Raw genomic sequence first — 11,607 nt, 5'->3', positions numbered from 1 at the left:
AAGACTTTTACAATACCACAGTTGTTCAAGTCAAATGATATTGACAATATAATTTTCCCCCTTAGTCATTGGTGGTAAATAGCCCCTTCAAATTTAATTCTACTGAGAACACATAAAACTAGTGAATCCAAATGGTTTCTTGTCTCACAGAGCTGAACTGATGGATTTTGTTCTAAAGTATTAACCCACAATACCCAAAATTTAATACAAATGAGCAACAAGACTACATTTCAAGGATTACAGTGATTTGTGAATAGCTAGATAGGCAACCAAATAGCTTCATTATTTGCACGACAGATTAGCAGCACTTGGATAAGAACTGTTACGTGAAAACTATTGTGCTTCAACCTCTCAAAGAGAGCTAATAAATATACCTCTATAATCCTTATAGTGTTACAATTCTATAACATTTCAGTTACAGACAAGCACAATTTTTAAAAAGTATTTCACACCACTAGGAAATCAAGTAATTATATTCTCCAAATGTAATTTCTGCTATGATTGAAACAAGTGCATTTCTGCCTAATATCCATAATACAGACAATAGGTTCACCATTATTTTCAGGGAAAAAAGACCAAATATAACTTATTTTAACTCCTATTTGATTATCTTAACCTTTAGTGATGACTTGAATAAAGAAAAAGGTATTCAACCTCACAATGGAAACTACTCAGAGAAAATAATAATGTGGCCTGAAATGACAAAATTCTTTAGAGCTAAGTAGGAAATGATTTAAAACTGCTTCATCACATTCAATGATTAATGAAACCACTATTTTTACTGGTGCTACACAGTGAAGATAAACCTATTTGGATAAATTCCTTCATTTGTAAACTCTACTATGAAAATGGTAGGACATTGCATCTGCCTTTCCTATTACCTAAGACCTTTCTACTTTGACAGGAAGAAGCCTCCAAAATATATCTCTTGATTGTTGAGTGGCAAGGTTTATTAAAAACAACAAATAAAAAACAGCTGGAGAACTAGTCATATGATCTATGTGATGAAAGGAATGTAACCAGATAACTATAAAAAGCCACAAAGTCCTAAAATATTTTACTGAACCATTAAGAGTTCTTTTTAATAAAAAAGAAACAAAAGTTTTTTAAAAAACTCATTCTGCAAGAAATAGTAAATAAAAATTCTTATTGCCCTAAAACATTTGAAGCAATTTTTCCTGCAGATTTTTAATACATTACAACACATACCTATAATCTAGAAAAAAGTCAGTAACATGCAAAGAAGGGTAGGAATAGATTTTTTAATTTAAATAGTGTTTATTTCTATATGGTTTGGAAATATTTACTCTGGGATTATCATATATGATCATTTCACATTTTACAATGGTTGATCTTACTGATTTGATGTTTGAAAAGACTTATGGGTCAAATTGTAATGTTTACAAATCTTAATTTTCCATCACAGATAAGTGGACATTCATGATAGTTTCAAAAGAGAAAAGAATATTAGTAATATAACATAAAATTTTAAATATTGTTTACTGCAGACCTAAAGGAAGGCTAGCTATAATTCCCCATCTCATTCTGAAAAGTGACATAAACACTCATTCTCTTAATCTTCATTCCATAAGGCTATCAGAAAAGTAAAAAAATCTCAACCCTAAAATTACCAATGTCTCAATAAACAATACTACACCTAAAAAGATGATTGTCTTGGGCTGTAGACTGGAATTGTCCACCAAAATAGGAAAATATTCCCAATTTATAGTCTGTTCTATGACCAAATTCAGGCTTTATGATTAAGTGAATATGGAGTGCAGAATTAGTATACCTCAAACTGCTAAAAAACTCTGAAAGCACTGTTCAAATGTTTTTAAAAAATCATACTGCTTAGAATAGTTTGATAATTTAAAATATAACTTTTAAAAAACACAAATTAACAAAAATATTTTTAAATTAAGAATTGGTGCTTCAGTCAGTGATTAACAACGTTATACAGAAATGGAATTCTTCTTAAAAGTCAATATTACACCAAACTAAGTTAAAAATATCAATTTTAGCTTAAGAAAACATATCTACAGAATTCCAAAGGAAATATTTCTATGGCATCAACAAATTAGTTACACTTGATTTAATACATTTATCTTTACCCATTTAAGGGCATGTCCCCCTACATCATCCTGACATCCTTCCCTTCAATAGGTAATTGATTCCATTCACACATCAATTATCCTTCCTTAAACACAAGGCATGTTTAATAAATCTCTGTGTTCAAAAATTCAGTGAAGCTGGGACACAGTGTAATTATTATGTTTTGAAATTCTCGTTTGAGGAAGATGAACTGCCTTAATAAAATTGTTTTTTAAGGTAAAGTGGTCACAGTATCCAGGAAAGAACTGGAGGTACGGCATGAACAGGTATAAAGTATCCATGTCTAAGACTGCAGGAGAACAGGGGGAGAGGGCTTGGTTTTCTAAGCAATTCTTATTTAACTGCAGCCTGACTGTTAGAGAGTCAGAGGTCATATTCACAATGTCAGTCTCATCTACTACACTTCTAAATGCTGCTGCTCTCCTCAAATCAATGTCCACATTAAGCATGAGTCAGTTCCATGAATTTTAAATAGCATAACATCTGCTCTGCTACTCTGCAGTTGCAATAAATGATTTGGTTACTAAAACAACTCGAACATCAGACATTATGAACGTTTTCACTGATTTTCTCAGAAAGAATACATCACCAAATTTTAATATGTATTTAAGAAAAAGGCTATTACAACTTTATTTTAAGTTTAACATTGTAATTGAGAAGTGTTATGAATACTTGGCTGACATATTAAAAATACAATGAAGAGGCAAACGTAACATTTTGGAGGACAGTAGAATTGACTCCTGACTTTTCTCTTTAAGATAATTTAAAATTGGATCAGATAGATTTAATCTTCTGAAGAATAATGGGGTAAACAGTTGTTTGCAGTTATATTTTATCAAGCAAAAAAATAACCCCTAATTTTTGTGGTGAATGTATTCAAGTGTATATTAAATATCTCCTACACTCTTCCGTGCAAATAAACATGCCCAGTGAAGACAGGAGTAACCGAATATTGATCTCTGTGATATTCCATAGGTTCACAAATTGGCACTGCACATATTTACTATCCTCTTATCCTCCCCTACCTGTCATTCTTGGTAGAGGTTTGAAGGCCCCACTTTTATAGCACGCCATGCACCTAATATTAAGAATCCTACTTCGTGTGTGAATATATCAATTTGCAGAACACAGTGGTCTCACAGAGACAAAGAAATACAACTGGAGGCATTTTATTCACTGGAAGCATTTTCTCAGATAAGCATACTCATCTTTGATATGCAGTTCCAATAAGAAAAATCTCTAGTTAGAAATGCCAAGACAGGACTAAATTAATCACAGCTGCTGCAAATATAAAGGTTATCAACCTCTTGTTCCTCATTAAATTCGACTCCACCTAGGTAAAGCCCTCCTCTACCTAATGCTCCTTTTTCTGCCTCACAGAGACATATGAGACACACTGGTGGAAAAAAAAATTGTTCCAAAATTAAGCTGTGGTATCAGGCATTAAAATGGCAACTAGGAACATATTTCCCTATTTAAAGGATATTTTCCTATCTATTTTGAAATGTGATCAAAGTAATTTTTTCCACTGTCCCTTGATTCTCAGTATAAATACGTATGTTACTAAGTAATAATACCCAACTACAGGCAAGAAAATAAAGTACTAATATAGCTTAAGAACCTGCTGGTGTCTCAGTTTCACATACTTAGGTTTTTCAGGTTTATATCACTAATTTATCATCAGTTTAAATGGAAATTGGCAGATGATTTTAAAGCTAAGAATATCCAGCTTTCTGTTAAGATCTTCATGTCCTAATTTCAACTCCAAATTAGTCCATTTTACCCAAACACAAGCCCCTCAAAATAGAGGCTCACGATTGAGATACAGCCACAACCTAATTACAGCAGCATGAACAATGCCACCATGATGTCCTCACAGAACTTAAATAAATTCAGCCCACAATGGGTATGGGTATATAATATACACATACTGTATCTCTGCATACCATATATTTACAAATATGTACATATATACAAAAAGTATACACAGAGATTCAGCATCATGAAAATATATACATGCCATTGCAAATATAATAAGAGTTTCAAATAAATAAGGACAACAAAGAGCCCTCAATGTAAATATCCTTAATACTCTCCAAACAAACATACAGGAACATATACACCCAAAATATCACCAGGAGATTCATACCATTCATATTCATATCAAATCTTTTTACTCACTTAGGATGGGGAGGTGGTTCTGAATCACAGGCAGGAGCCAAGTTTGCAAACCTTGGTACCTTACTATATTTCCTGTCCAGAATATTCTCTGTATATCAGACTGATTACAAGTCTCTGTGGATAACTAAGTACAAGATTTTTCAACGAAGTCCAAAACCCTTCTAAGAGACAGAAAGTTACTAACTCACACAGGTCAGAGATTAAACTTGGAGAAAAATGCTAATGAAAGCTCTCATAATTAATATATAAATCGGATTTGTTGCTTTTCCCTTTACCTCAAAGAAATTCAGTTCAATCACCACCTAATCTGTCTCAGGGAATACTACTGCAAGAAGAAAACAAAGCATAGTAGCCACAAGTGAGAAAAAATAAAATCCAGATCCTTTACCAGGAAAATTTCAGTCAAGACTAGATTGCACTTTACTTTTATAATCTCAAAACATTTCAACTTGGTAAAAATATAAAGGGTACAATAAATTCTATGTGCTTTGAGAGGTTTTTGAGAGCACCACTTCCTAGGAAGAAAACACACACACACATACACAAAGGATATACCCTGGCTAAAATCAAAGATAAAATGTCTGACTTGTGGATTTTTTTATAATTAATAAATAAAAATTTGCTGGGGCTGATTGATTTACTGGTTTCAATATTTGATATATTAAAAAAATACCATAGCTTTTGTGCCAAAATATAAATCTCTAATTATTTCTTTCTTGTTCATTATAGAAAGCAACCTGAGCTACTGGAAAGACTGGGCTGAGATTAGGAGATTTGAGTTTTAGTTCTAGCTCCATCTTTATGAAAAAAAACTGACAGTTTTTTGGGGTCTCAGCTTTCTCTTCTGTAAATTAGGGAAGATAGTTGCTTTATCAACTTCAGAAAGATACGGACAAAGAAAGAGAAAACAATTCCATTGTGCTTAATTTTGTTTTGTATATAACTGACTTCTTGCACTCTTACACTATTTTGTTTACAGTGGTTCTTAGGTGAGGTGAGACACTGTATCAGAATCTCCAGGGGGGAGTTTGTGCAATTTGAAAGCAAAGAAGTGCCCTTTCCCATTGTTTTGCTTTGTTCTTAGTTCCAAAATTTAAATTTCTATGAATTCTAAAAATAAATAAAGGGTTTAACATTTTAATATTCATAAAGGGGAGCAGTATATATTGAGAAAATAAGATTCTCTGCCATTGTCGTCTTGAGCCCATTGAGTGATTGTCCTTTTTCATTTCCTCTTCCTCGATTAAAGTAAGGTCTTAAAATGTAGAAGCTGGGTAATGGGTATAAAAGGTTCATTAAACTCTGTGTATGTTTTAAATTTTCATAACAAAAAGTTAAAAAAAAACAACAACAAAGGAATACAAGTGTTTGCACAAATGTAACCTTCACAATAAGGCCTACCCCGATCACTCACTGAACATTATTCTCTGCCTAAAAACAAACGAAAAATTTCCCTTGCCACGCTCTAAATTTTCTTCATACTATTTAAAACTTTCTAACATAAATTTACTTATTTATTGTATTTATTGCCTGATTCCTCCTACTAGAATATAAGCTTCTTGAAAACAAGGACTTTTAAGTCTACGTTGTCTGGTTCACCAAAGCCTAGGACAAAATCTGGAGTATAGTGTTGCTCAATACACATTTTTTTAAAGGCATGAATGAAACAATAGTTTAGAATTTTCCAGCACAGTTTTCCTCTCAAGATCATTTCAGTTCACTTTAAATTTTTAACCACCAGTAAGGAATTACACTACTATTAACTTGAGGAGCAAGGTCATCATCTAAACACTAGCTGTGAGTTCCAAGACCCCTTGTTCTTAGACAAACATGTTACTAATAACAAAAGCTCTAATTTCTTCCAGAGATTCTCTCTCTGAACTAGTTTCTACAACAACTAAGTGGGACCCAGATATTTTCTTGAACAAAAACTAGGTAAAAATGATATAGAAAAGAAAATGTTGTGTATACTAAAATAAGGGAAACCAATTTTCCAGGTGGCAGGGGTGGGAAAATCAATATCTTTTGGAACCGAGAGTTCAAATTATAGAACCACCGAATTGGACAGAACCTTGGGCCAATGCCTTCATTTTACAGATGAGAGTGCTAAAAAGCAGAGACATGAAGACACTTGTCAAAGGGCATAAAGCTAGTTACCAGGAAAGCCAGGATTAGAACTCAGGTCTCCTACTTCTCAAACCAGTGTTCTTTATGTTAATCAAGTGAGGATAAAGCTCAGGATGATAAATATTATTTTAAGCATCAGAGAACAGGAGAATATGTGTTGCTAGGAATCTTACTGGCACAGAACTTCAGGGGAATTGAAACAAGAGGTCAGATAACTAAGGACAGTCTATTGCTGTAGTTCAGGTGAACACTGTTATGAAAGGAAAGCTATGAAGTTTATTAAGGTACTGGGGGAAAAAAAAAAGGAAAGCAGTCTTTATCTGATAATGAAAACCCACTAGCAAAGGAAATCTCTCTCCAGGGTAACTTTTCCAAAGCCTTCTGAAATAATGTTTAAAAGAACAAACAAAAATGACTTTTAAAAAATTAATTAAAAAACCCACAAAGGCTCCCAAACCCAAAAACAATAACGTCAAGACTTCAGATGAAAAACCAACAAATTGGAACACGTATTATGAATAACTTAGACCAAAATAATTCTGTATGTTAGAAATAAAAACCAAGTGAAAAATATTACAGTAAAAATTCCCTAGGGACACAGGAAAGAGGCACCAAAAGCAAACACCTCATTTCCCCTGGGACTGCCAGAGGTAGAGTTGTGAGCCTGTACAGAAAATTAGGTAGAAGGGCTTTTGATTCATAGATTTCTGAACTTGAATGCTGGGGAGTCAAAAGAGGGGAAAGAAATCATAGCTAGTGCCTGTAAAATTATGAAGGGGATGAAAGGGAAGAAAAAACACAAAACTCTTTATATAATACACTGGGTCCTATATAAAATAATAAAAAACTTGTGCATGAAATATAAAGTTGTAAATATAAGGAGTTTTTAAAAACCTAATTTCCAAATTGTCAATGCAAAAGCAACTTCCATTTTAATTATATAACAATTCAGTTACCCTCAACTAAAATTAGTAACTACTCTGAAGTTTCATAAATCTGAACTAGGCAAAAAGATTACAAACTCTCTACTGTATACCACAGACCTCAACCTAGACAGTCTTTAAACTTGATCTCATTAATTAATAAAAGTTTAAATGGAATTCCTATGGAAACACTGTATTATGAAAACGACAATCTGATTTTTTGACTGAAAGATTTAAAAGTTATTGTTTTTCACTTCCAGCATTCAAAGACTACAAAGAAAACAAAATATGCAAACATGTCTTATGATAACACGGGACTCACACATTCCAAACGATATGTATCGTCTCAAGACCCCAATTAAAGATTCAGCTTTTCAGATGCAAATCAATCCTATACAGTTACTGAAATTTTGACAGCATTTAAACGAATTAAATGCTTTTAAGAACTATCTTGATTAGGCTTCAAAGAATCACATATTTTTCTATCTACTAACTTGGAATGAAAAGAAATATTATGGAAGGGCTCTGTTCTTGATTCTTAGTAGTCCATGCTGGCTAGTTTCATATTTGTGAACAATTACATATTTTCCAAATCCACACATTTAAGGTCCAAGTATAAGAGTTGGGTTTTCCTCATTATACAAAAATAAATGATTTACTCTTCTCAGGGTGAGAATAGTGACTATATGAGTGTAGGATCAGATGTTAGAGGTAAGTATCCGTACCTCAAAACCAAAAAATAAAAATTCCAAGATTAATCGAGTTTTTAAAAGACCTGAAATACTGTATTTTAAAACAGTTACCCTAAAAGTTTGAACAATTTTTTTCAGCTTGTTTTTAAAATGGTGGTCCTAAATTGAAAAATAAAAGCTAAATAACACCACTATGTGTCTGTCATCACATTAGAAAACTGCACCATTTAAAATCTGTGGCAAATGAAAACTTGTTTCAACAGAGGATTTTTGTTTTAATAGTCGTCTATGGTATTCTCAAGGAACACGTTTCGCACATCCAGAATGGATGCTAATTCCAAAATGTGCTTCTGGAGGTGAGGGTTCTCCACTGTTTCATCCCTTGGCAGTTGTGGATATGATTCTGGATAATTTCGTGTTTCCTGGTAAACAAAGAAGAGAAAAGTCAATTTTATAGTTTAAGGAAAGAAAATTATACACATTAATATTACTGTTAATATGAACAGTATTAAGAAGTAACTTAATATGCACATTCTCCTTCCTATTGGTAATATATTTGTTGAACATACGAAATTGCCGACATTTGACCATTTTGACCCAAAAAATGATAAGTTCATATGGTTCAACCCAATATATTCATTTAGTGAGTTATTTCATGAACATTTACTGGGGCCTATCATTTCTGGGAACTATGCTATATTGTGGAAACCATATAATTCCTACTTGCTGGGGGGAAAATCCTAAAATACACAGAATTTCAACAAGTATTTGTTAATGAATAAATAAATACATGTTTCAGTAGAAATTGAAATGAGAGAAAAGACATGGGAAACGCTGAAAAGGTCAAACTAATGGGCCTGGGCAATTAATTATAGGAGAAGGAGGTGTCAAAAATGACTAAGATTTCAGGAATGGATGACTTGAAAGAAGAGTTGAGAGCTACTCAGAGAAAAAGAGATGTAAAGGAGGAGATAGTTTGGGGATAGTATAAAGCTTCAGGTTTCAGGTATATTTTATTTAATGTAATGGGCTATACAAAGAGGACAGCCCGTCCACCAGAATTTGAAAATTCAGGACCGTATCTCAGAAGACAGGTTTGAGGGCTTCCCTGGTGGCAGAGTGGTTAAGAATCCACCTGCCAATGCAAGGGACACGGGTTCAAGCCCTGGTCCGGGAAGATCCCACATGTCGCGGAGCAACTAAGCCCATGCGCCACAACTACTGAGCCTGTGCTCTAGAGCCCGCGAGCCACAACTACTGAAGCCCGTGCGCCTAGAGCCCGTGCTCTGCAACAAGAGAAGCCACCGCAATGAGAAGCCCGCACACCGCAATGAAGAGTAGTCCCCGCTCACCGCAACTAGAGAAAGCCCATGCACAGCAACGAAGACCCAATGCAGCCAAAAAATAAATAAATTTTTTAAAAAAGAAGAAGACAGGTTTGAGCAGTTTATGTCATACTATATACTATATACATATATAATATATACACTGATACAATCTACATGAAGATAAATATTAAAAGCCGTGAAAATGGATGAGGTTTCTAAGCATATTAGCAAAGAGAGTGAAAAAAAGAGTCCCTAGAAAGAGAGATGAAAGATCAGGGGAAAAAACAAAAAAAGGACAGAAAAGGACTAATAAAAGAAAAAAGAAAATAGTTTTTGTAATCACATGGAAGCAAAAGAAGAAGACAATTTCAAGAATAAAGTGATTCTCATTTGGAAATTCTTCTTCATTTGGTACTTTCTATAGACTACAATTTTGCCACATACTTAAAATTTACTGAAAAAATAAATTACCACTTTTCTATACATCTAACATGACGGTCCATATATTCAAAGGTCATTCCTATCTCTCTTGTGCCTGTAGGCCTCAGTAATTACATATTACAGAGACCAAATTTTCGTTTTACCACACTAAATACTATGAGGAGTGACAATAATGAAAAGCTCAAAAACCCTAAAAAAAGAAAAAAACAAAAAACCAGGAACTGCTGGGGGGCTACTGTAATCTGAACAATTCTCTCAGCTCACACAGGGCTGGGACATGTTTGAATTCCGACCAAACACCCCAAGGGTGGAGAATATGTGTTGAAACAGTGGACATATAAAAGAGACCCCAGAGAAATCATGCTTCTTAGTACTAGGCTGAAATAAATCTACCTCTGTATGTTAATGCTGCTGTAATAAATCTGCCCTTAAAAAGCTTAAAAACAAGCCAGGGAAAGGTCAAAAAGATGTTCAAGTAATTTAACTCCTGCCAGAACAAAGCCCAACACTCTTTAAAGACAACAAAATACAGAATTCAACATCAGAAAATTCATAATGCTCACAGTTTAACAGAAAATTACTAAACATACAAAGAATTAGAAATATGAGACCCCTAACCAGTAGAAAAAACCAATAAAAACAAACCTATAAATGATAGAGAATACAGTATTAGTAGGTAAAGACTTTAGCTATTATTATTCATTCAAGAACACAAAAGAAAACATAAATATAAAATGAGGAGAAAAATGGAAAATGTTATAAGAACCAAAAAGAACTTCTAGAGGTGAGAAAAATGTAATCCCTGAAATGAAAAACTAAATGGATATAGGATTAAGAGCACATTAGACACTGCAAAAGAAAACATCAGTAAAGTTGAAGACAACAGAAACTGAAACACAGAGAGAAAACAGACATTTTAAAAAATGAAGAGCATGTAAATAAACCTTTTTTCACTTAAAAAAAAAAAAAAGCAAATCAGTGACCTGTAGGACAATATTAGGTTGTTTAACATATATGTAATTGATGCTCCAGAAAGAGAAAGGGAGAAGTAGAGAAATGTTTGAAGAAATAATGGCCAAAAGTATTCTAAAATATCTTAAATATCTTGATATTTAGATAGCTCCAAGATGCTCAATAAACCCCAAGCAGGAAGAAAGCAACAAAGAAAAGCATATCAAGGTAGTACATCATAAACAAATTGTAGGAAACCAATGTAAAGAGAAAATCTTAAAAACAGCCAGAGGAAAACACACATTACACATTGTAATAATAGAACAATTATTCAGAAAATCAGTAAGGCTATAAAGAAGTTGAACAACATTATAAACCAAGGAGATCTAACAGACATTTATAGAACCCTTCATTCAACAGTGGCAGCATATATTGATACATTCATTTCAAGTGTCCCTAGAACATTTACCATTATAGACCACATTCTAGACAATAAAGCAAGTCTCAATAAATTAAAAGGACTCAAACCATACAAAGCATACTATTTGACCACAAAGGAATTAAATTAGAAATCAGTAAGATATCTTGAAAATTCCCAAAATTTAAACACTAAATAACATATTTCTAAATAACCCATGGTTCACAAAACACCAGAGTGAAATAAATACTGTTTCAGATAAATAAGCAATGAGAGAACTAATCACCACCAGATTTGCACTATAAGAAATGAAAAAGGAAATTCTGTGGTAAGAAAAATGATACCAGATGGAAAATTAAATCTAAAGAAAGAAATCAAGAGTGCCAGAAATAATAAATATATAAGCTTTTTCCTCCTCATTAAAATTTTTTTAG

At 33.2% G+C, this 11,607-nt stretch overlaps 1 protein-coding gene across 2 annotated transcripts in view; it reads right to left on the bottom strand.

The window, feature by feature from the left end:
* Positions 1 to 7,334: 7,334 nt before the first annotated feature.
* The window catches only part of SCAI (suppressor of cancer cell invasion), a 141,496-nt gene continuing 137,223 nt past the window's right edge, over positions 7,335 to 11,607 (bottom strand). For both annotated transcript variants that reach the window (XM_068552704.1, XM_068552705.1), the window contains one exon: positions 7,335 to 8,457. In XM_068552704.1, coding sequence (XP_068408805.1) covers positions 8,311 to 8,457 — 147 coding nt within the window. In that variant the 3' untranslated portion in view covers positions 7,335 to 8,310. The remainder of the gene's footprint in view (positions 8,458 to 11,607) is intronic.

The sequence above is a fragment of the Eschrichtius robustus genome, chromosome 10 (assembly GCF_028021215.1).
Source record: "Eschrichtius robustus isolate mEscRob2 chromosome 10, mEscRob2.pri, whole genome shotgun sequence".
Classification (NCBI taxonomy): Eukaryota; Metazoa; Chordata; class Mammalia; order Artiodactyla; family Eschrichtiidae; genus Eschrichtius; species Eschrichtius robustus.
The sequence above is the reverse complement of the archived record's forward strand: the minus strand, read 5'-3'. Positions and strand labels throughout refer to the sequence as shown.